General features: G+C 35.9%; 1 protein-coding gene across 1 annotated transcript; it reads left to right on the top strand.

Annotated features, from left to right (window-relative positions):
• Positions 1-151: 151 nt before the first annotated feature.
• On the top strand, positions 152-27,593 carry LOC110777680 (protein FAR1-RELATED SEQUENCE 5-like). The gene is made up of 4 exons (XM_056831882.1): positions 152-220; positions 24,948-24,969; positions 25,535-26,021; positions 26,468-27,593. The coding sequence occupies exons 1-4, from the start codon at positions 152-154 to the stop codon at positions 27,591-27,593; spliced, it is 1,704 nt and encodes a 567-aa protein (XP_056687860.1).

Genomic DNA, 27,593 nt, shown 5'->3' with positions numbered 1-27,593 from the left:
CACTTTTCTCGAGAGGGTGTCGTGCCTCAGGAGGCCCAGCATCCTTCATGGTTTGGTTACCCGGCGGAGGGCTATGGAGTCTCGGGAGCTAGGGGCACCTTTACACCCACTCACTACTACGGTGGGTATGGAGCGGGCCCTATTCACGGGCATGGTGATGATGATGATGATGATGATGGCCAGGGCCATCAGTGATGATGTTGATGATGAGGATGGTTCGGTACCCTTGAGCCAATGAGGACATTGTCTGATTTGGTTTGGGGGGGGGGAGTTTCACTTACCTGTACATATTATGTATGTTTTCTGTTCATTTCGTGTTTTCTTATTTTGGTGTGTTTACTTTTTTGTGTTTATTGCTTTCTAGATTAGTTTATCGCTTTGAAAAAAAATACAAAAATACGTTCCGATGAATGAAAAATCATGCTTCCCTGTGCCCCTTTGATTGAAAATTGTTTTGATTCTTGGCATTTGATGATGAGCAATGTGGATGTGTTAGCCATGATTTGATACTCGATTACTTTGATGCCATGACATGAGTCAACTCTGACTAACTATTTGTGGACTTGGTGCTTGACTAGTTGACTTGGTTAGGAAAGTGTGATAGTTCCTTGTGTGTCGTTGATTTTGAGTATTGGTTTGCAACTATTAGTAGTGTTTTATGATTCATATACATGAAAATTGAGAAGGACGAATGAATTTTTCTATTTAGGTAGCCTTCAGATGAGTTTAGATACATTTGTTCCCTCTTTTTCTACCCATGTTGTGCTTGTGCCCTTTATTCGGTGACTAACCATATTACAAGCCCGTGAAAGCCCCATTGGTTAATAGTCCCAAGCCTAGCTTGGGGGAGCTAATAGTAGTGAGGTGAGGGAGTTGTAGTGTGGTACATTTTGAGCATATTGAGTATTGAAAAAAAGAGGTCTTCTTATAATATTTGTTGTTGAAAAAGAAAAAAAAATGAGTTGAAAAAAAAATGAAAGAGATGAGAATAATAAGGAAATGTGAAGGTTTCTAAAAGAAAGAAAAACAAAAGGAGAGATTGAAAAAAAAAAAAAAGAGAAAAAATATATTACTCTCAGAAAAATTTCAAAGTATTATTTCACTCAAGCTTTGTAAGTTCATATCCTTACGAGTGTTGGTTATATTGTGAAAAAGGCAAGAAGGTATGGTGTTGGTTGTTTGTTGTTTTGTCATATGTTGAGTGGGAGAGTTATGGTCATTATCTTGGTTGATCATGGTTATATTTAGGATTTATGCTCCCCAAAGCCAAGGCTTTAAGCTCACATTTTACCGAAATTTACCGCACCCTTACCTAAGCCTATCATTACAAGCTTTGAAGACCTTCCGACCTTTGTGCATAGGGTCGTATTAATATGAGAGTAGTTGTTTATCAATGCAAGTTATAACATCACACTTTTCGAGTCGACTACTAGGTTGAGTGTATGTTTTTCTAGACACACGAGTGTTGTGAGTTTGGGAGGGCATTGTTCACTTACATGTTGGGAGGAGAGCGAACGGGTACATCTTTTACCCGCCACATAAATGAGTGACGAGTGCGTGAGCACTAGTCTTGAATTCCATTGTGCACTTGTGTAACACCCTAATAATTCCTTGCTTTTATAAAACCATTTTCCAACTCAAAATAAAGGAATTACTAAAGTATTACCGCCACCGTAATAAAGGTTAAGGCTAGTACCAGAATTACGCAGCGGAAATTAATGTCAACTAACTTTTGAAAACATAATAAATGAAATATCGAGGCCTCCTACAATTTGGAACCATGACGGCCCAAAAACCAAAGTATAAGAAGTTCAACAATTTCAAACATAATTAAAGTATAAATAAATAATTCAAAATACGAAAGCATGCAACTCTCTCGATCATCCCAAGCCACATGAATTCGATCTACCAACCTGCTATATTATTCTACTCCCCATCAATCCAAGTGCAAATGATAGATCATCATAGGGTCATTAAGGCAAAGGCCATGACCAAAGAAACACCAAGCACGTAGTCAGCAAAAGCTGAGTACTTACAAGAATAGAGTAAAACAAAACTAAAAGCATGCATCACTCACCAAGTACTATCAACATGCAAAATCCATTTAATAATTAACAAGCAAACCATAAATACAAGACTCGACTCTTGACTCGACTCTTGACTCACAATTTAATTAGAATAAGCTTCGAACGGGCCAAAAGAATATTCCATAAAGGAAAGGTGATGGGAGCCAACCATACACCAAAATAATAAATAATAAAATCGGGCCATAACGAGTGTCGGGCCATACCGACGGAATTCCTGCGCATAATATGAATGAAACATCGTCTTGTATCATTAGTAGGAGTACGAGCTTTCCGGCAAGAATCCCCCCATTGTTCATACTCAAGGTATATACGTTCCAAGAGTTTTGAAGTTTGTTCTGGTTGCACTTTACGTTTATTAATATTTTATTAAAGGTGAACTCAAGACTCAACAACGTACACACATACAATTAATAAATGACAACCAAAACAATCTCATTTTAATGCCTTAGGACTTGTGATTAACAAAGCAAGACACTTGTGAAATTACTACCATGTTCCTCCTCACCAAAGTGAGATTCCACATCATGCCCATTAACATGAAGGTTGTGCCCTTGCACGAAAAATCCTAATTCATTTCATACAAAATATTCCCAACTGAACCCTACATGTGCGGTGGCTTACGTGAGCTAACCCTTCACATGTGGTAAAATAAATAGTACAACGAAGTACGAATAATTGGCTCAAATTATGCTAGACATCCCGTACAATAGCATACAAATAAATAATCCATCCATTGCATGCGAAACAAACCATACATGCATAAATATTGAACAACATGATTGACAATGAAATTCACACTCATAATAATCCCAACATGCTTGTCCAACCAATAATTCAACAATGCCAATACAATAATCCACATGATCGTTCACCAAAACAAATATGAATCCACATAATATAATTCACATCATCAACAATCATGTAATATCCTTGACAAATAGTGTGGTCGCCCTAGACTTGTACGTACCTTGAATACCTAAGCGTAGGGGCCACTTTGCAATAACGAGCACTCACTCAAAAATCACCTCCTATCATCAAAATAACGAAACTTAAATTATTTCCATGTTCATTAAATTTCCAGCAACTTTATAAAATCTAAAACCTCATTTAAACTTTAGAATTCAATCGTTTTTCAATAATATTATCGTCTCAATTTGCAAAACCAATCCCTAGTACGAAAACACACTCTTTCCGCCTTTAAAATCAATAAAAATCAATACTTTCAGCCTTTATTCAAATCTGAAAATATAGTTGAATATCATAATTAAAATCATCACCTAATTATGCTAATCAATTGACTCATTAGGTCTAGATTAAAACCCTAACTTGAAAATTCCAATAAAACCAATTTATAATCATAAAAATCAATCCTTTATTAAATAAACAAATCTAAAAATTCATACTTTAATAATTAAAACAAGCCTAATGAATCACAACACGTAAATCCTCAAAGCACGGTGTTCACAACCGATTCCCAGCATTTTAATCATCCAAAACAATAATAATATTATAATTTAAAATACGGAATTTAAATAGAATAGGCAAGGAAGAAGAGAATTATACCAATCCGGCCTATAGCGCGGAACAATCACGAATTAGAGTAGTTGGGCGAAAAAGAATTGAATAACGAAAACGAACAACACACACACACACACACACACGTCCGTGTGTGCGCGCGCGGGATTGAGGGGCGACGAGCAGCGCTGGCGCGCGGGACAAGGCAGCAGGGCAGGGCGCTTGTGCGCGAAGGAAGGGCGAGAGAGCAAGGCTGGCGTGCGCGAGAGACGCTGCAACAGCAGCAGCACACAGCAGCAGCGCAGGGCACGACGAGTGTGCACTGCGGACTGCGAGCAAGAGGGAGTGGGCGAGAGAGGGAGAGCAGGGCGCGCGCTGGGGCGTGAGGCCGAGCAGCAGCGACAGCCACACAACAACGACGCAACAAAAGGAGGGGGCACGAGCACGAGGGCACGATGGTCGTGCGGGCGTGCGGGTGTGCGGACGAGAGAGGAGAGAGAGTTGGAGTGAGGGGCAAGAAAAGCAAAAGAGGGTTTATGAATTTTAGGGGTTCATTTAATGATGAGGAGTCCTATTTATAGGCTCCCTATTATCAATGGGCTAGACTTAGGAAAATAGAATTGGGCTTTGGGAATTAAATGATTGGGCTAGCTTAGGACTTGAATAAAATTCTTTTGATTGGGCTCGTTTACTAAAACGAATTGGACTTTTCATTTAAAACCCGGACCTTTAAAATTACTTGCGACCCATTAAATTTCCCAACTCGAAAATTAAATTCGTTTCGTAATTAATTAAAATAATAAATATTCTAATTAAATAAAATACATTTAAATATTATTTAAATGAGAAATAAATTCCAAAAATCGTAAAATGCTTTATAAATATAATAAAATATAATTATTAATATTATAAAAATACGAGGTATTACAGTCTACTCTCCTTAAAAGAAGTTTCATCCCGAAACTTGGGCTCGGAAATCAAAATTTTAACTCAAACTTGAGACTTTGTGAGACTTTTAATCCGTTCACTTGCAAAAAAAATTTAAGTTGTTGTACTCTTTACATGATTAAACAGGACAATAACAAGTGCAAATTAAACAGAAAGCACAAAATTGAGCATAAAATATGGGAAAACAAGGTAAAAAGCGCGAAATTCTACCGCACTCTACCCCCCTTAAAAGACACGAGTTACGACCCCGTAACTCAACTAACCTCGGGAAAAAGCTCGGGATATTTCTTTCTCATTTCGTCTTCCGCATCCCAAGTTGCTTCTCAGATTCTTGATTAGACCACAACACTTTGACAATTTTCACATCATTAGTACGTGTACTACGCACTTTGTTATCAAGGATTTTGACAGGTCTTTCCTCAAAGGTTAAACTTTGGTCTAATTCTATGGTCTCCGGTTGCAACACATGCGACTTATCCGGGATATATTTCCTTAACTGAGATATGTGGAACACATTATGCACTCTATGCAAGTCCATAGGCAAGGCTAGTCTATAAGCTACCTTTCCAATTCTTTCCAAGATTTCATATGGGCCTATGTACTTAGGGCTTAACTTCCCTTTCTTTCCAAATCTCATGACACCTTTCATTGGTGACACTTTGAGCAACACCTTGTCACCTATATTGAACTCTTCATCCCTACGTTTCAAGTCTGCATAACTCTTTTGGCGATCCTGCGCCGCTTGAATCTTTGATTTGATGGTTCGGATTTGGTTCATGGTGTCCTCTATCATTTGAGGTCCCAACACTACGGTTTCACTAATGTCATTCCAACAAAGGGGACTTCTACACTTTCGTCCATACAAAGCCTCAAATGGTGCCATTCCAATACTAGCATGATAGCTATTGTTATATGAAAACTCAATCAAATCTAGGCTATCTTTCCAACTTCCTTGGAAATCAATGACACATGCCTGAAGCATGTCCTCAAGGGTTTGGATGGTTCTCTCAGTTTGTCCATCTGTGGCTGGGTGGAAGGCTGTACTCATTTTCAATGCCGTACCAAAGCTCTTCTGCACACTTTTCCAGAAATTCGAAAGAAACCTTGAATCCCTATCTAATACGATATCCTTAGGAACTCCATGTAACTTCACAACATTCTTAATGTAATCTTTAGCAAGTTGTTCCATTTTCCAGGTTTCCTTCATTGGTATAAACACTGCCGACTTAGTCAACCTATCTAGCACAACCCAAATTGTATCATTTCCGGTCTTTGACTTAGGCAAACAAGTGACAAAGTCCATAGAAATACAGTCCCATTTCCAGCTTGGAATCTCTAAAGGTTGGACCTTTCCTTGAGGTCTCCTGTGCTCTATCTTGACCTTCTGACAAGTCAGACATCTAGTCACAAATTCAGCCACTTCGTTCTTCATTCTTGGCCACCAATAGACCTTTTTCAAGTCCTTATACAACTTGTCACCACCCGGGTGCACAAAATATGGCGTATTATGCCCTTCTCTTATTAATTTCTCCTTCAATTCTCCACACTTTTGAGGCACGTACCACCTGCCTTTGTACCTCAAACTTCCATCCTCATGGATTCGGAAATCTAACTCCTTACCTTGCGAAATCTTTTCCTTGATTCGCTCCAACTTTACATCACCAACTTGATTCTCCCTAATCTCATCAAATATTGACGGCTGGATGGTTAAGGAATTCATCATTCCCTCAAGGCTTTCACCACTTACTATTTCAAGGTTCAAGCGCTGCATGTCCTTACACAGCTCGTTAGCAACTACTAACGCATTAATGCTATGACTTGATTTCCTACTCAAGGCATCCGCAACTACATTGGCTTTTCCTTCATGGTACTGGATATCCAAATCATATTCCTTGATTAACTCCAACCACCTTCGTTGGAGCATATTCAGATCCTTCTGTGTGAAGATGTACTTTAAACTCTTATGATCCGTAAATATCCTACACTTCACACCATACAGATAGTGTCTCCATATCTTCAATGCAAACACTATAGCAGCTAGCTCTAAATCATGGGTAGGGTAATTGGATTCATATGGCTTCAACTGCCTTGACGCATACGCAATAACCTTCCCGTTCTGCATCAATACACACCCTAAACCATTCTTAGAGGCATCACTATACACATCGTATGTACCACTCTCATCTGGTAAGGTTAACACTGGCGCGGTTGTCAATCGCGTCTTCAAGGCTTGGAATGCTTCCTCACACTGGTTACTCCATTCAAACTTTGCTTCCTTCTTCATCAAGGTAGTCATGGGCTTGGCTATCCTAGAGAAGTCTATCACAAAGCGCCTATAGTAGCCAGCTAATCCCAGAAAACTCCGGATGTCAGTCACACTCTTGGGTGTAGGCCATTCACTAACAGCTTTGATCTTAGCAGGGTCAACTGCCACTCCTTCTTTAGATACAAAATATCCCAAAAATGCAACTCTTTCCAACCAAAACTCACACTTTGAGAACTTGGCATACAACTGGTTATCTCTCAAGGTACTCAACACAGATCTCAAGTGTTCAGTGTGATCCTCTTCACTTTTGGAATACACTAGGATGTCATCTATGAAAACCACTACAAAATTGTCCAAATAGGCATGGAATACACGGTTCATTAAGTCAATAAATATTGCAGGTGCATTGGTTAACCCAAAAGGAATAACAGTGAACTCATAATGTCCGTATCTAGTCCTGAATGCGGTCTTTGGTATGTCATGATCAGCGATTCTCAATTGATGATAACCCGAACGCAAATCGATCTTTGAAATGATTCCTGCTCCTTTCAGTTGGTCAAATAGGTCTTCTATCCTAGGTAAAGGATACTTATTCTTGATTGTGACCTTATTGAGCTCCCTGTAGTCTATACAGATCCTCATACTTCCATCCTTCTTCTTCACAAACAACACTGGTGCTCCCCAAGGCGATGCACTTGGCCTAATGTAACCTTTCTCCAATAAATCCTCCAATTGGCCTTTTAACTCATTCATTTCTGCTGGAGCCATTTGATAGGGTGCTTTTGAAATAGGCGCGGTTCCAGGCACTAAATCTATGGTAAAGTCAATAGGTCGATTGGGAGGCATCCCCGGGATCTCTTCCGGAAACACATCAAGGAATTCATTAACTACTGCAATATCCTCAAGCTGATCTTTGATCACATGCTCTAGGTTTCTCACATTGCATAAGAAGACTGGGTGCCCTTTACCAACTAGCTTCACGAGTTCCATTGCCGTGATAATCCCTATGTTCTTAGGCTTACCAAAACGACGATATGACACTACTTTGCCTAGGCTAGACCTCAAGTGAACCTTCTGCTTCTCACAATCTATTTTGGCTTTGAACATGGCCAACCAGTCCATTCCTAGAATTATATCTAGCTCTCCTAACTCAAACTCGATTAGGTTAGATAAGAACACGGTCTTGGCTATGGTCAAAGGCACATCTCTATGGATTTTGGTACACTTCACTATGCTACCAATAGGTATGACTATAGGTACTTAAATTATTTCAGGCTCTTTCAACCCTAATTTCCCCAAAGCATCTATTGATATAAAAGAATAAGTCGCACCAGAATCAAATAGAACTTTAACTAAGACGGAATTAATAGAAAAAGTACCCGCTATGACGTCAGAGGAAATGTTCGCTTCTTGCCTAGATATCACATTCAGCTTTCCTTGGGCAACTCCTTTGTTATAGCCACCCCCGTTGGTGTTTCCATTGTTGTTTCGGTTCCCATTCTGCTGTTGGTTTCCTCCAGGCTTTCCATGGTTCTGGTGATTGCCATTGCTATTGCCATTGTTACCACCTTGGTAATTCCTTTGGTTTCCACCTCCATTTCCCTCATTTCTGTTCTGATTATTCCGATTATTGCTCTGGTGGTTACCTTGGTTAGGCTTTCCATTCTTAGAATAGCATTCATACTCCCTGTGGCCTAACTTCTGACAGAATCTAAAAGTTACTAAGTTTCCGTCACAATCCTTTCCAGGGTGATTCATGTTACAGCACCTACATTCGTAGGTCCTTACTCCATTCCTTCCAGACTGATTTCCACCACCTTGGTTGTTGCGATTACCACCATTGTTAGCCCTAAACTGGAAGTTTTCATTCCCTTTGTGCTTCTTAAAATTCCCCTGATTTTGATGGTTATTCCCTTGATTCGAGCTTCCACCATCCTTTCTCTTTTCAGTACTCCCATTCTTCCTTTGTTGTAACCCATACAGATGAGCAGATTTTCCGTACAGGGTGTCTAAAAGGTCTCTCCAGACAACAACAGTTGCAAGTCCATGGTCAAACCATTCTCAAATCTTTGAGCCCTGAGCTCTTCCGTTGCCACCACTTCAGGTGCAAACCTAGACAGCTCTATAAACTTAGAATAGTATTCCGTCACAGACAGACCCTCCATTTTGAGTTCAATGAACTCCTGCGCCTTTTGCTTCTTCAGATAAGGTGGGTAAAACTTGTTCCTTAGTGCAGTTTTGAATGCTTCCCACCCAAAGTTAGGTGTGGCTCTAAGGGTATTCTCACATCGTTTCCACCATAAATCAGCTTCACCTCTCAGGTAATACACAGCACTGTTCACCCTAAGGTTTTCGGGGCAATTCACAGCTACGATAAGCTTGTCAAACTCTCTCAACCAGTTTTCAAGCACACTTGGTTCAATCTCTCCGCTATACAGTGGAGGCTTCCTTTGAGATATTTTCTAAAACATTTCCCCAACCGGATCATGCACTGGGTTGGCTCTAGTTTGAGCTAGGTCTCGAACTACCTCAGCTAGTTGTCTAACCACTTCAGAAATCTCTTGGTTAGCCATATCCCTTCTCCTGAATAAAATAAAAGGCTAACTTTAATATTGGTTGGACATGACATTACTAAGGCACTAGTTCGACAACGAACCTACTCACAACAAGAACACAGTTACACGTGCCCTAGGGGAAAAGTTGGCGCCACTTTTGGGCCTTCTCACCCCACTATTCGATGCATGATTTAGAGGGTTACTACTTGACCACATTTCACATAAAATTTCATTGAAGAAATAACAATTAATCCCTTTGCGATACCCACAAGACTTAGAATTGAAAATTGAACTTAAGAGATAACGAAAAGGAAATTCTATTCTTTTATCAATGCTTCAATGAATAGGTCTTACATCCACTAATGACATAACATTTATTCTCCAACTATGATAGAACTAACAACCATAAGTAGTAGCTTTGCTACTTTATTATTCGACGAAAAATAAAACTAAGGATTACATTTTTCTAGAGACTAACGTCATCACGACGATCCTTTCTTTCCTTGTATTGCTCTGGAGTAAAGTCTTGATCATTAGGATCATCCAAGTCTTTTTCCGGATCAGAGTCTTCATCCATAGCCTCATTATTCTGTTGTGGCTCACTATCAACCACATTATTCTCCTCAAGCTCATCCTCAGATCCACTAGATATCTCAATTTTTGGTTCAGGAACAACAGGATTAGGATTCTCAATCTCTACTACGTCATCATCATCATCGTCCTCCTCGAAATCACTAGCTTGCTCATCATGGATCATGCCATCCTCACCATCACTTTCTATTCCTCCATAGCCCATACCTAGACCCGCAGAGTACTTCCCATCCTCATAGCTATTCTCCGCAACCTCTAACATAGTAGTAAGAACCTCAGTATCATACTTCCACCTACCATCTCCAGTCCCATATTTGTACCAATTAGGGGTACCATCGTTAAAATGCATATCACTTAACTTGTTCTTGAGGTCTATGTAAGGGTTCTTATGGGGAAAACAATGTATAACCATACTAGCCTTCTTATCTTTGTGCCTAAGGTGGGGCATATCCTTGGTCGAGGCAAGGTAGTTGCAAGCAAACACGATCTTCTGGACATACATGTGAGGAGTCTCATTATCCATCTTCTCTAAGTATCCTAGACGGGTGAACTTAGAAGGTAGCATCCTTAATTCCTGAAAATTCACAACTCAAAAGTCTTACTAACGCGTTCCCATAGAAATTCCAACCCAAAAAGGATACAATAAATAGTTCGTGGAGCCATACAATTTCAATGCACAAGTATATGCTCAACATGAAATATGATGCAATTAATCACATGAAGCAAGATAAAACATGATTCGAACACATACGTGGCACTTAATAAATCACATTGTCACATAATATGCATTCTTAGACTTATATGCCCTTCTTAGTCTACCCATTCCTCACTTAAAAATAATGTTAATTTTCGAAATTAATTAAGAAATAACTCCTAACTTAGTTGAAATTATTAAAATTAAAATCGAAAATTAATAAGAATTATCAATTAAATAAATAAATAAATTTCGGAAAATTAAAGAAAATCCGATTTTATTTTTTTAAATTCGAAAAAAAATTCGAATAAAATATATGAATTCGGATATTTAAAAAGAAATCTGAAAAATAATTCGAATTTATTTCGAAAATTTCAAATAATTAAAAGTTTCGAAAAAAAATTAAATTAAATTAAATAATAATCCGACTTTTCAACTTATTTCAAACGACCCAAATAATTGATATTTGACCTTTAAAATATTGAGTACTCAAAATAATACGTTTTGACTTTAGGAAAGTAATATTTAAAAATCCTAAAGTTCTGCATTAGTCACCGATTACCACTTTGTAGTATTGCTTACTACAAAGAAGTAATGAAACTAAGCTCTAGTATACCACTTTGTAACACCCTAATAATTCCTTGCTTTTATAAAACCATTTTCCAACTCAAAATAAAGGAATTACTAAAGTATTACCGCCACCGTGATAACGGTTAAGGCTAGTACCAGAATTACGCAGCGGAAATTAATGTCAACTAACTTTTGAAAACATAATAAATGAAATATCGAGGCCTCCTACAATTTGGAACCATGACGGCCCAAAAACCAAAGTATAAGAAGTTCAACAATTTCAAACATAATTAAAGTATAAATAAATAGTTTAAAATACGAAAGCATGCAACTCTCTCGATCATCCCAAGCCACATGAATTCAATCTACCAACCTGCTATATTATTCTACTCCCCATCAATGCAAGTGCAAATGATAGATCATCATAGGGTCATTAAAGCAAAGGCCATGACCAAAGAAACACCAAGCACGTAGTCAGCAAAAGCTGAGTACTTACAAGAATAGAGTAAAACAAAACTAAAAGCATGCATCACTCACCAAGTACTAATCAACATGCAAAAGCCATTTAATAATTAGCAAACAAACCATGAATACAAGACTCGACTCTTGACTCGAATCTTGACTCACAATTTAATTAGAATAAGCTTCGAACGGGCCAAAAGAATATTCCATAAAGGAAAGGTGATGGGAGCCAACCATACACCAAAATAATAAATAATAAAATCGGGCCATACCGAGTGTCGGGCCATACCGACGGAATTCCTGCGCATAATATGAATGAAACAACGTCTTGTATCATTAGTAGGAGTACGAGCTTTCCGGCAAGACTCCCCCCATTGTTCATACTCAAGGTATATACGTTCCAAGAGTTTTGAAGCTTTTTCTAGTTGCACTTTACGTTTATTAATATTTTATTAAAGGTGAACTCAAGACTCAACAACGTACACACATACAATTAATAAATGATAACCAAAACAATCTCATTTTAATGTCTTAGGACTTGTGATCAACAAAGCAAGACACTTGTAAAATTACTACCATGTTCCTCCTCACCAAAGTGAGATTCCACATCATGCCCATTAACATGAGGGTTGTGCCCTTGCATGACAAATCCTAATTCATTTCATACAAAGTATTCCCAACTGAACCCTACATGTGCGGTGGCTTACGTGAGCTAACCATTCACATGTGGTAAAATAAATAGTACAACGAAGTACGAATAATTTGCTCAAAGTATGCTAGACATCCCGTACAATAGCATACAAATAATTAATCCATCCATTGCATGCAAAACAAACCATACATGCATAAATATTGAACAACGTGATTGACAATGAAATTCATACTCATAATAATCCCAACACGCTTGTCCAACCAATAATTCAACAATGCCAATACAATAATCCACATGATCGTTCACCAAAACAAATATGAATCCACATAATATAATTCACATCATCAACAATCATGTAATGTCCTTGACAAATAGTGTGGTCGCCCTAGACTTGTACGTGCCTTGAATACCTAAGCGTAGGGGCCACTTTGCAATAACGAGCACTCACTCAGAAATCACCTCCTATCATCAAAATAACAAAACTTAAATTATTTCCAAGTTCATTAAATTTCCAGCAACTTTATAAAATCTAAAACCTCATTTAAACTTTAGAATTCAATCGTTTTTCAACAATATTATCGTCTCAATTTGCAAAACCAATCCCTAGTACGAAAACACACTTTTTCCAGCTTTAAAATCAAAAAAAATCAACACTTTAAGCCTTTATTCAAATCTGAAAATATAATTGATTATCATAATTAAAATCATCACCTAATTATGCTAATCAATTGACTCATTAGGTCTAGATTAAAACCCTAACTTGAAAATCCCAATAAAACCAATTTTTCATCATAAAAATCAATCCTTTATTAAATAAACAAATTTGAAAATTCATACTTTAATAATTAAAACAAGCCTAATGAATCACAACACGTAAATCCTCAAAGCACGGTGTTCACAACCGATTCCCAGCATTTTAATCACCCAAAACAATAATAATATTATAATTTAAAATACGGAATTTAAATAGAATAGGCAAGGAAGAAGAGAATTATACCAATCCGGTCTATAGCGCGGAACAATCACGAATTAGAGTGATTGGGCGAAAAAGAATTGAATAACGAACACGAACAACACACACACACGCACACACACACACACACACACACACACACACACACACACACACACACACACACACACACACACACACACACACACACACACACACACACACGTCCGTGTGTGCGCGCGCGGGATTAAGGGGCGACGAGCAGCGCTGGCGCGCGGGACAAGGCACCATGGCAGGGCGCTTGTGCACGAAGGAGGGGCGAGATAGCAAGGCTGGAGTGCGCGAGAGACGCAGCAACAGCAGCAGCACACAGCAGCAGCGCAGGACACGCTGAGTGCGCACTGCGGGCTGTGAGCAAGAGGGAGTGGGCGAGAGAGGGAGAGCAGGGCGCGCGCTGGGGCGTGACGCCGAGCAGCAGCGACAGCCACACAACAACGACGCAACAAGTGGAGGGGGCACGAGCACGAGGGCACGATGGTCGTGCGGGCGTGCGGGCGTGCGGACGAAAGAGGAGAGGGAGTTGGAGTGAGGGGCAAGAAAAGCAAAAGAGGGTTTATGAATTTTAGGGGTTCATTTAATGATGAGGAGTCCTAATTATAGGCTCCCTATTATCAATGGGCTAGGCTTAGGAAAATAGAATTGGGCTTAGGGAATTAAATGATTGGGCTAGCTTAGGACTTGAATTAAATTCTTTTGATTGGGCTCGTTTACTAAAACGAATTGGACTTTTCATTTAAAACCCGAACCTTTAAAATTACTTGCAACCCATTAAATTTCCCGACTCGAAAATTAAATTTGTTTCGTAATTAATTAAAATAATAAATATTCTAATTAAATAAAATACATTTAAATATTATTTAAATGCGAAATAAATTCCAAAAATCGTAAAATGATTTATAAATATAATAAAATATACTTATAAATATTATAAAAATACGAGGTATTACAACTTGTGGTTCGCTTTGCGTGACAATTGTTAGGGAGGATTTGTGGTTGGGTGGATTTGATTGGTTGACATTGATGCATGCTCGTTAAATTTTGCCTTGAATTATGTCTCTCGTTTTGAATATGTTAGGGGTGAAGTTGATCTTGTATTCATCGATGATTTCCCTGCTTAGGGACAAGCAAGGATCTAGCTTTGGGGAGTTTGATATGTGTGTTTTATATAGAGTTTAGCCCCGTCCCTTAGTACTTTTTATGCATAAAATGAGCTCTTAGAAGCCGTTTTTAGTACTAATATGTGTTATTAAGTGTGCCTTGAGTTTCAGGATTAATTGGTGAGAAACTGGCCTTTTTAGGCTCGTTGCATGGTAATTTAGGCCACTACGTAATCCAGTGGGAGTTCGGGACGACTATCGTCGACTTGCGGGAGCCTTAGATGCTTATGGTTGAGCCCCGAAAGTTAGACTCGGTGTTACGGGCAAAGGACAGTTCATTTAGCTTTTTGCCCGGTTGTTCTCCCCTCGCCAACCGGGAGAGCAAGTGAAAACTCCTGCAGTCAACGAGCGCTCGGCGGGCGGCCCATGCCCGATGACAGGCGGGCGCGTAGCGAAGGCAGAGCTGGCTAAGCATCTCTCTTCGCCAGGCGGGCGGAAACTTTCCGACCGGGCGCGTGCCGAAATTTCCTGAAGCATCACAATCCGCCCGGCGGGCAGACCTGCGCCCGACGGGCGGCTTTCGAGCTTTTCGCCCGGCGGGCAGCTGTCAGCCCGACCGGGCGACGACATCCTCTACTCGTTTTACTTAAGTTTATTTCCGGTTTTTGTTGGGCTTTATGGGAAAAACTGTAAATATAGCATTTAGTTAATTTAGTTGGACATCTTATTATTCTAGCATTAGCACCTAGTTTTATCTTAGTTTTTTCTCAAATTCTCTACACTTAGTTTCATTATTCGAATTTAAAGCTCCAACTTTTGAGTTCTTCTTTTGTTCTTCATTTAGGTACTATTTCAATCTAAAGTTTGTTTATTCAATTTAATTGCTTTTACTTGCTTTATCAATTATTCTAATTATGTCTCCATTGATTAATATTGTTTTAGTTACCTTTATTATGTGTGAGTAGTTTATATTCTAGGGTTTGGGGATCCATGAATAATGAAGGGATGATTGAATAATTGTTGATTGTTGGTATTGTAATTGATTCCTATTGATTGGTTTATTCTACTATGCGATTAGATTTGCGCAGGTTAAATTGTGATAGTCTAGCAATATCAAGTTAAGATTCGAGAGATGCAATTTGATGTTTAGGCTTGTGTCAATAGGTGGAATTAGGATTAATACGTAGCGAGAGCCCGTTAATTCTAAGTCTATGATTAGTATCGATTCGAGAGAGCATGTTAGTCTAATTAATTACTTTATTGATTATTGTCGATTGATTATCATCCTGGATTGTTATTTGTTGGTGAACATATGCCCTAGATCCTTTAATATCTGAATTCTTATTTGTTTTAATTATCATCGTAGTCTTAGCATACAAACCAACTAACTCTTGTTTCCCAATAGTCTAGATTAGTTGATTAATAGTAGAAAGAACATTGTTTCCCTATGGATTCGATCCTGACTTCCCTTGCTACCTAGCTAGTGGACTTAGGTTTATTTTTGATAAGGTGATACGACTTTAGCCTGTCATTAACACAGCGGAATAATCCCCAAAGCCAGGAAGCACATATAAAGTACAGATTAAGCAAATTTACATTCGAAGCGTGTTTTCCCTAGTTCAACGATTCACGAACACGAACAAAGAAATCCAATTGTCGTTCCTCTACTTGGTTCACCGACACGTTTAGATCCGTCTTGAGATTCGTAGCTTAGACGTCACTCAAGAGTTTTTAGCTTTTAGGGAAGAACAGTATGAACGAAGGCAAAGAGAGAATTATGGTTTCTCTTTGATAAGGTTTTACTAAACGTACATAGAATTAGAGTTGTGTTGTGTGTTGGAACAAACATAATGAGAGGTGGTGTGTTATAACCCTAAGGTTATAACATGACCGGCCAAGGCACAAGGCTTCAACCGGCCAACACACGCACCAAGCCCACGAGCAGCGCACACAAGGCAACGCAACCCGCTGCTTGCTTGCTGCCATCGCTGCTGTCCGCGCGCGGCCAGCCGACCTTGCGGGCTTTCTCTCGCTGCTGGCGAGCTGCTGGCTCATTGGGCCTTGCGCGCTTGGCTCGATGGGCCGACAGCCTCATCTCGCACGTATCCGCGACCAACGCCTTACGACTATTGTTTATCATATAGTACTTGACGAATCACTGTCGAACGATACGATTATTCGTTTCGCCTAGCTTACGAATAATCGCGATACGATATACGATTCCGATCCAACGTCATATCGTATATTTATGTTTTTCCGAACTAATTCCCGAAAAGCTTATTAAATGAATTTTCGATTCATTTAATCCGGTGATCTGTTACATGTCATTGGTGTGATCTTATAGGTTCAGTCAAGAGTAAGCTGTGAGCCTAATATAGATTAGAACTCACTGATCGAAAGCATTGCTCCAACTAGCTGTTCCGATCACTTGATCTCACTTAATTAACTGTTCGTAATTAATCTGAACCTTGGTATTAGACTAATGCACCTTGGGTGAAGGACACATTTCCTTCATATCATTTTATTTATTTATTGTGTTATGTATAAAATATTGTTTTCACTCTAATGCGCTCAATATATCTTTGGTCTCCCCCCCCCCCCCCCCCACCCTTTTAGTATTTTTAGTTTTGTCCATACACGAGTATTTTTAATTAACCGTCCATACATGTCTTGCCTCTCCTATATTTTTTCAAGTTGGTGACACTTGTACCATGATTAACATTTCACCTTTATACTCACTTAATTACGGGCTATAACGTACAAGTATATAAAGGAAGTAAAAAAGGCTTTGTTTTAGTAAGATTTTTATATTATTTAGTACGACGAGTATTTTTTTTTAATTTTTATTTTTTTGAGTTATTTTACTTGGTAGAGGGTATTGTTACTTAGGAGAAAGAAAATTTAAAAAATATGAAATAAATAAGAGTAATGAACCAAATAAGAAGATTCATATATTTTTGTTTCCATGTCAAAACCCATACCTGATTTTTTGGGTTAGTAGTTGATATTAATAAGTTGTATACATGATAAGTTCTTGGTTTGACGTTTGTGGTAAAAAAGTTGTGTTTGAATTATTTTAGTATGAAAAAAGGTTTATTGTTTATAAGTTTAAACTAAAATTTCATTATATATTAAATATGAACATATACTAACCAATAAATATAGAGTCATGAAAATATAAATTCGGTAGGGGGACGTAAGTTTCAACTAACGAAATCACGTATTTACAAAATTTTACTCTATACTCACTCATGAAATACCTATAGTAAAACATATATGCCGTATTCATATAAGCAATCGAACAATAATTGAGTTTTCGAATAAGAAACACATATGATACAATTTTTTAAGCCAACATACGGAACTTTTAAACGTTTTTACAGATCTCGATTAGGGACAACCAAGCGACAAATCATAAGGGATTGTTTGATACAAAGGCTCCCGTCAATATGTACGAGATAATGACTCTAATTATTGTATAACAAATCAAGATAGTTATGGAGGCGAGGGTACAAATCTACTCATTAACCAAACTCGTCCGATTACGGCCTTTAATCCAATTTTTGTATCAAATATTAACTACTAGATTTTAGCTCGTGCGATGCATGAGTTCTATTAAATTGTTAAGTTAAAATAAAACTCCTATTTATACCAATTGCTATATTTATATATTAGATTAGATTTTTTTTATTTTGGATTTATTTTTTAGAGTGTTTGATTTTGGATGAAATTGTATATGCGTAATATTAATAATTAATTAATTAAAATATCTACATGGCGTCTTATTATTTATCTACATGGCACTCGACTTTTTTAATTCCAAAATAATTTCAAAATATTATTTTCATTGGCCGAAAGCATTAGATTTCCTACGTGTCGCTCTAATATTAGATTAGTGTTTTATTTTAGATTGAATTTTATTTTAGATCAGTGTTTGACTTTTGCCGGAATTTTATTTTATATTAGTGTTTGATTTTGGTTAAATTTTATTTTAGATTTATTTTTAATTAGTAGGGTATTTTATTTTGGATGGAGCTGTACATATTAATAAGGAAAAATTGACAAAGGCAGTCCAAACTATGGACGTTCAACTTTAAAAGGGTCCAACTATGAATTATTCCTAGCAGGTCTCAACTATATGGGGTGTCAATTTCGCGTGGTCCCATTATGAAAATGCCCGGCTGGAGGTGGTAAAAATGATGACGTGTGCGGTGAGTACCACATAGGCACATATCACATTCCATTTAAAAAAAAGCGACCCGTTTGATAAAAAAAACCACCCGTTTAATTTAAAAAAAAAAAAACCACCCGTCATTCTTTCTTTGCTCCTTTCTCACCCACCTGCTACTTTCTCTTCCCTCTTCCTACATTTATTCATTATTTGTTCAATCCTAATCATCTTCCCCATTTCATACAATAATCTTCATCATCTTTATTTAATTCAATTTATGTTTATGCACGTTCAATTTCATCTTGGTTCCTTCAAGCTCTAATTTTGCATATTAATTTCATTTGGGTTGGTTCTATACTTCGATTTCTGTTTTTCATCATATATACATATGGGGGTGCTTAAATTTCTGTTTCGGTCCCATAAATTCATTCGGCGTTAGTTTAATTTTTGGGTTTCCCACTGAAATCATCTTGGGTTAGTTTATTTTTTTGTTTTCCCCCGATAAATTAACTTGGGGTTAGTTAATTTTTTTTGTTTTCCCACACAATGTTGGTGGTGGGTAAGATGCTAGGAACTATGGGTGGGGGAAGGCTGGTTAGGATATTGCGGAGGGAAGGTGGGTAGAGGCGGCAAGTGGGTGGGAAGGGAGGGAGGACCTGCGGGTGATAGGAGGCTAGCGGTGGTGGCCGAAAGTTGCGGGTGGTGGTGAGGTACTTTTTGCAGAGGAGTGAACAGAAGAGGAATGAAGGGATGAAGGAGTCATTAATGGAGGGTGAAGAAGAATGGTGAAAAGGAGAAAACACGTCACTTACTAATTTTCCCTCAAATAATTTGGAAAAAAAAGGTAATATAAAGAAATCTAACATTTTAACTTAATTAGCCGGTTATCGGTTAAAAGACCCACGCAAAGTTGACACCCCATATAGTTGAGACCTGGTAGGAATAATCCGTAGTTCGGCCCTTTTAAAGTTAAACGCTCATAGTTAGGACTGCCTTTGTCAATTTTTCCTATTAATAATTAATCAATTAAAATATATATGTGACACCTAATTATTTATCTACGTGACACTCGAATTTTTTAATTCAAAAATAAATTAGAAATCTTATTTTTCATAGGCCGAAATTGTTAGATTTCCTACATGGCTCTCTAATAATTCAGCAAATATGTCATATTTATATATGTATATTATATTTAGTATTAACCCTACCAATACATTTTAAGCCCGAATCAATTAAAAAAATCATATGGTCACTTCATTTAGCAATCAAATCAATTGTCTAAAATTATCTTAGCTGAGATCAATAAAAAAATGTTGCAATTCTATCATTTCGTAAACGTTTCATAAACGTTGAAAGTTGAAAGAATCATAAATGAATTAGAGGATGGAAAAGTGGTGGTATAGTATGTAAATATTTTTATCAACAAAATTATAAGAAATATAGTATGTTAAAAGGTAAATCACCCAAAAATTACGAAAAAGTAATAAGTACATTTTTAAAACACTATCAATATAATTAGTGATTTTTACGTATATGTTCTTTGGTTGTTTAGGTTAGTAAGCGTTTCTGAAAGGTTTTACTTTGACATCATAAAATAAATTATATAAATACACTTTCAAGATAATTAATGAATTTATATATTTTAAAATGTAAAATTAAAGTGACATTATATAAAACTTTAAAAAAGACACATAAAAACAAGAAATACGGGGTTAAGTTAAATCATTGGATGCTAGATTGAGGGAGACAATATTTAGTGACTACAATACTTATATATCAAAACTTATCGAACTTCCTCTATCCATTTTTTTTAACCGTAAATGATCTATTTTTGATACGTATAAGAATAACATGTTCATGTATGTGTTTATAAAAAAAACATCACCTTAAGTTTATGATCTAAAATCATTTTGGATAAACTTGATCTATATAAGATTAGGAACTAAAGTCCTAAGTTATCTTTATTACTCCATAATTTGTATTATGATGGTCGGAATAAAGATAAGTATATATTGCTTGAAAGTTGCAAAGCCCATAAATTAACGACGGGGTGGAAAAGTGATGGTTTAATATGTAATTATTTTTATCAACAAAGATAATGAAACATATAGTGTGTCAAAAGGTAAATCCCCAAAAAGTTGTGAAAAATTACTAAATTCATGTTAAAACACCATCGATATAATTAGTGATTTTTCACATATACGTTAAATGGTTGTTTGGGTTAGGTGAGCTCTTCCGCAAAGATTTTACTTTGAAATCATAAAACTAATTAGATAAATACACGTTTAAGATAATTAATAATTTTATACATTTTGAAAGGTAAAATTAAAGTGATATTAAACATAAATTTTTTTTTTTAAAAAAAAAAAAAAAAGACCCATAAGAAACCAAAAGATGGGGTTAAGTTGAATCATTAAACGCTAGATTGAGGGAGACAACATTAATTTGGATTCTATAATACTCATTATATAAAAAATAATCGCGCTCCTTCTATCCGTTTTGTTTGTCTTAGTTTTAAGAGATTGAAATTTTAAATGTGAATGATCTATCCGCGATACGTATAAGAATAACATATTCGTGTATGGTTTTATAAAAAAACATCACCTTAATTTTATGATCTAAAATAATTTTGGATAAACTTGATCCATATACGATTAGGATTTAAAGTTCTAATTCGTTATCTTAAATTATTCCATAATTTGTACTCCATCTTTTCTATAATGTTGTTCCAGTTTTCACTTTTCACGTTTGTTTGCACATTTTGTATCATTTTTATCTCTAATTACAATAGTCTAACATTAGAATATTTTAGTATGCAATATAATACAGTTGGGGGATAAGTAAGTTTCAATTAATGAAATAACATATTTTCAAAATTTTATTCTACATACACTCATAAACTACCTAGAGTAAAACATATATGTTGCATTCATATAAGCAATCGTACAATAATTCAGTTTTCAAATAAGAAACGTATATGATACAATTTATTCAGGATGTAAAAATTTTAACCCTAAAAGATCGATCATTGATACATATAAGAATATAATATCCGTGTGTGGTTTTATAAACAAACGCCGATTTTCATGATCTAAAATAAGATTTTATAAACTTGATCAGTATACATTAAGAATTAAAGTTTTAGATTATCTTAAATTACTTTATAATTTCTATGATGTGGTGTAGAAGACAAAATTATGTTGTGTTAAAAGTTGCAAGACCTATAAATAAATTAAGGGGTGGCAAAGAGGTGGTGTAGTATGTAAATATTTTTATCAACTAAATAATAAAACATATAGTATGTGTAAAGGCAAACCAACCAAAAATTACGAAAAATTAATAAGTACATTTTTAAAACACTGCCAATATAATTAGTGATTTTTACATATATGTTCTTTGGTTGTTTATGTTATGTAAGTGTTTCTGAAAGGTTTTACAATGAAAACATAAAATAAATTAGATTAATACACTTTCAAGATAATTAATGATTTCAATATTTTGAAAAGGAAAATTAAAGTGACGTTATACATAAAATTTTTTAAAAGATCCAAAAACAAAAAGACGAGGTTAAGTTAGATCATTGTATGCTAGATTGAGGGAGACAATATTGAGTGTCTACAATATTTAGTGTCTACAATAGTTAGTGTATGCAATATTTAGGAGATTGAGATTTTAACTGTAAATGATCAATCGTCGATACATATAAGAATAATATATTCGTGTATGGTTTTATAAACAAACATCACCTTAATTTTATAATCTAAAATAAGTTTGGATAAACTTGATCCTTATACGATTAGGATTTAAAGTTCTAACTCGTTATCTTAAATTACTCCATAATTTGTACTCTCTCTGTTCCATAATGATGTTCCATTTTTTAATTTTCACGTTTGCCAATGCGTAATTTATATCATTTTTATCTCTAATTATACAAGAGATAAAATTATAAAATTTTGATATTCTTAAAATACTCATTGATGAAACGAATCAAACAAAACCTCGCATGCATATGTTTTTCCGTATGTATTGGAAAAAAAAATTAGAAGACTCTCTTCAATTGTGAATAGTGTCAAAAAACATCATTATGGAACAAAAATAGTATTATATGGTTCGAAGTAAAGATAAACATATATTGTTTGAAAGTTGCAAAACCCATAAATTAATTATGGGAAGGAAAATGTAATGGTTTAGTATGTAAATATTTTTATCAACAAAGATAATGAAACATATAGTACGTGAAAGGATAAATCACCAAAAAAATTTTTGCTAAGAACATTTTAAAACCTCTATCGATATAATTAGTTATTTTGTTGTTTAGATTAGGTAAACATTTATGAAAGGTTTTATTTTGAAATCATAAAACAGATTAGATAAATACACTTTTAAGATAATGAATAATTTCATATATTTGAAAGGTTTAATTAAAGTGACATATACATAAACTTTTAAAAAAAGACCCATACAAAATAAAAAAGACAGAGTTAAGTTAAATCATTAAACCTTAGATTGAGAGAGACGATATTTGATGTACATTATATCTAAACTTATTATACTCCCTCTATCCGTTTTTCCTTATTTTAGTTTTATGATCGAGATTGAGATTTTAATCGTGAATGATCTATCATCGATAAATGTAACAATAACATATTCGTTTGTGGTTTTATAAACAAATATCGGCTTTTATGATATGAAATTGGTTTGGATAAATTTGATCCATATACAATTATGAACTAAAGTTCTAAGTTATCTATTATGTTGATTAAAGATAAACATATATCACTATGAAAGTTGCAAAGCCATTAATAATATTTATGGTATGTAAATGTGATGGTTTAGTATGTAAATATTTTTATTTACAAAGATAATGAAACATATAGTATGTGGATGGGTAAATCACCCAAAAATTATGAAGACGTACTAAGCACATTTTTAAAACTCTTTCAGGATTAGTGATTTCATATATGTATGTTATTTGATTATTTGTAGAGATGGAAAAATATGATACGACACGAATCAGATACGAAAAAAACGAGTTAGTGTCAACGTATTATGACCCGTCTAATTAAAGGGTTAACACGATACTAAACATTTAATTAGACGGGTCGGGTTAGTGTTGAAATTATCAACACGAAACTGACACAACTTAAACCGCCAAAGAAAAAACAACCAATAAAAGTATAGTTACGTTAACAAAAAAAACTCATTGTAATTTGCTAGTCATATTTGTAATCTTACATCATTCACAATTAGACATGTCAAAATTCGACCCGACCCGAAAATCGACCCAAAAATACTGGGTCTTGAACAAGATTTTGTGACCCGTAACCCAATTTATCCGAACCCGAGCAACCCGAAAATTACTGGGTCAAAACCCGACCGAATCCGATTTTGACCCGACCAATTGAAAATCATTGTATTTATACTAATAAATGAGATTATGAGGAATTTTAAGAATAGTAAACACGTTACTATTATTGGGTACAATATGATTTTAATTTGCATTGTACGCCATTTTATGGTTGAAGTTGACTAAATATAACTTGTGTAGGAAAAATTGTTAATATGTGCCATATTTTGTGTATATATATTACCTAAATTAATGAAAATATAATACATGTTTTAAAATCTCTTTACCCGTTGGGTCGACCCGAATCCGAAAGTTATGGGTCTTGAAAAAGCATTTGTAATCCCGAACCCGAAAGTGACCGACCCAAATTAACCCGAACTCAAAAGTAATTTTTACAACCCGACCAAACCGACCAGTTTGACAGGTCTATACACAATAGAAGATACTTGCAGATTTTTTTTAACAAACATTTCGAAATATATTCATGTGGGATCTTGTTTTACTCGTCTCAATTCATAGTTTCACAATATCAAATTGTTATATTTTTTTGACATACATATTTGGAGATATTTAGGTTTAAATATTACACTTAAATGAGTAAAAGCCATTTATTGTAGGAAAAATTGGTAATATTAATCTAACCTTTGGCCGATTTTCTTTTATTAATCCCACCTACAATATATTTTTTAATAATCTCACATTTACTACCCAACGACTTTTATTTAGGAGTTCATACAGTTAGTCTGGGTCTAAGATGAGTGGACTTAGACTCCAATAAAATTAGGACAACTCAGCTATTAAAATTTATGTTTAGGGGGGAAAGGGGGAGTTTAAGGGGGGAAAACATTTCACTAATGCCGCCATGAATGTCTTCCTAAGCGGGATGTTAAGCGCCCTCATTCCTCACCAAATTATCCCGCTCAAAATTTCACCCTAAAAAAAAAGTCATTTCTACTTTTTAACAATTTGCTCTGTTACAGCCTTCGTCTTCTTCGTTTACAGGTGAAGTTCTTGAACTTAGTTTCCTCTTGTAATTAATATTTTTCATGAAACTTATTTGGTTGACCATATTTTCTGGATTTATTAACATTCATGATATATGTAATAGATCAGATTTTATCTGTTATAAATGTTAATCAACATTTGATAAATTTTAGTTAATTTAAATTGCTGAAGAAACGGTACGTTGATTGTTAATGACGGAGAAAACAATGTTATGTTTGTAAAAGTAGTATTTAATACGTAGATAAAGTTTGTATTGTATACAATATTATTTAATTAAATGTGTATTTAGCATTAATATTATCGAATACGAACATGCAATAATGATAAATAATTAATACTGAATATGTATGAATCATTAATTATTCTTTAATACGTCTAAGTTTTGATTAATTTTAATATGTATACCACAGTGCAATGGTTGATATCGATCGTAATGGTGAACCAGAGCATGAAGACGGAACTATTATGAATATTTCTAAGGCTAACCCCCCTACAGTAGGAATGTGTTTTCCTTCGGGGTACGAATTTAGTGAATTTTGTCATCGATATGCTTTTGAGTAAGGTTTTGAGATGTTTGTGGCAAGTGACATTTTAAAGACGGAGTACAAAGCTAAGGGTGTTTCTAAAATAGGTGTTGGAGAACTTGAGGCTAGGCCGCATATGATGGATAGAATAAGGTTTAAATGTAAGAAGGGAGGGATTGAAAAAAGTGAAGGGTCTAATGTTACTGGTTGCAAAATGTTTGTTTATGGTAGAGTGAAAAATGGAGAGTTCGTACTTGTTAATTGTGATTTAAATCATAATCACCCTCTAAGTCCCGATTGTAGTAGAATGATGGTTAATTATAGAAGCATTGATGGACCGACCTTTGATAGGATAATGATAAATGAAAGGGCGGGTGTTAGCATCATTAGAAACTTCGGGACGCAATTGATTGAAAAAGGTGGTTTTGATAATATGACATTTAACAAAAAGGATGTGAGGAACGCCATAGCTGTTGAACGTCGTAAAACAATGTTTGAGAAAGGAGATGCTGCCGGTCTTGAAGAGTATTTCAAATCACAGCGAGAATTGAATTGCATTTTTATAGTTCAATGCAACGAGATGAAGATGGCATTTTAAAGAACGCATTTTGGTCCGACACGCGTAGTAGAGGGGCTTGCAAATATTTCGGGGACGTGATTAGTTTTGACACCACTTTTTCTAGCAATAGGTACGTAAATTTATATTTAAGCGCTTAGTTCGTTTTTATGTTTATTTTGGGCAAGTGTTATTATATGTTTTATATCTGCATGTGAAAATGTTTAGTGACTTGCATGGGATAATGGTTTGTTTTTTTGTGTTATAGGGTTTTAGGGTTTAGGGTGTACGATTATTATCCTATGTGAAATGCATGGTTATTAGGTCTTCGATTGTTATATTTATTTCGTGAGCAATTTGCATGGTAATATATGCAATACTACAAATGTATTCATTAAACTTGTTAATTGGATAGGTATCATATGCCATTTGCTCCCTTTGTTAGCGTCAACCATCATGGTAAATCGATAGTCTTCGCTGCCGCTTTAACCTCACACGAAGACACTGAATCATTTATTTGGGCGTTTGAGGAATGGCTGAAGTGCATGGGGAAGCCTCCCAAGGGTATTTTGACCGATCAAGACAAGGCAATAGGTAGAGCCATAAGTGAAGTTTTCTCCGGTGTTCCACACAGGCTTTGTTTGTGGCACATGTTACAGAATGCTTCTCGCAATCTAGGCAAGCTTGCAGAATGGAAAAGCATTGATACACTCATCCGAACAGCTGTCCACGATATGGTTGATCCTAATGAGTTTGATGAGGCTTGGTGCCTTGTGATGGACAAATATAATCAACGTGGTAAGGGGTGGATGCAGGATGCGTATGATAACCGTCGGCAATGGGCACCAGCCTACAACCGAGGCACATTTTGGGCTGGAATGTCATCTACCCAAAGAAGTGAAGGAATGAATCGTTACTTCAAAATTCATGTAGACTTAGAATGTGGATTAGTCCAGTTTATTAAGAACTACGAGTTTTGTATGAATATAAAGGCTGAGGAAGAGAAGGAGGATAATTTTGATAGTGTAGATACGCCTCCTCAACTTGATGTCGATAAGAGTGTGTTAGCCGAGTATGTTTTCCATAAGGTTTACACGAACGCGATGTTCGCTGATTTTGTGCATGAGCGTAAAGGTTTAACCCACACAAATGTTACCAGAACTGATTCACTAGGGTCACTTGTATTGTATAGAGCAGATGAGAAGCTAACCTCCCCCCATTGGAGGAAAAGGTATAAGAGCTATAACGTTAAAGTAGATAAGGTTAAAGGGGAGCTAAGTTGTTCATGCCTGTTGTTTGAATTTAGAGGTATTTTATGTAGGCACATATTGAAAGCCATGGATGTGGAGGATTTTCAATTTGTACCGGAAAAGTATATACTCGATAGATGGAGGAAGCAAGTTAGGTCATACGAGATCATTAGGGTTTCATACTATGATCCGGAAGAATCTAAACGGCTAGCAAAAGCTAAAGAGCTCACTCAAAGGCATAATTATTTGAGAGAATTAGCCATGCATAATGAGGAAGCCTACAAGTTGTAA

This window comes from Spinacia oleracea, chromosome 6, assembly GCF_020520425.1.
Source record: "Spinacia oleracea cultivar Varoflay chromosome 6, BTI_SOV_V1, whole genome shotgun sequence".
Classification (NCBI taxonomy): domain Eukaryota; kingdom Viridiplantae; phylum Streptophyta; class Magnoliopsida; order Caryophyllales; family Amaranthaceae; genus Spinacia; species Spinacia oleracea.
This window is presented reverse-complemented; position numbering and strand designations above follow the sequence as displayed.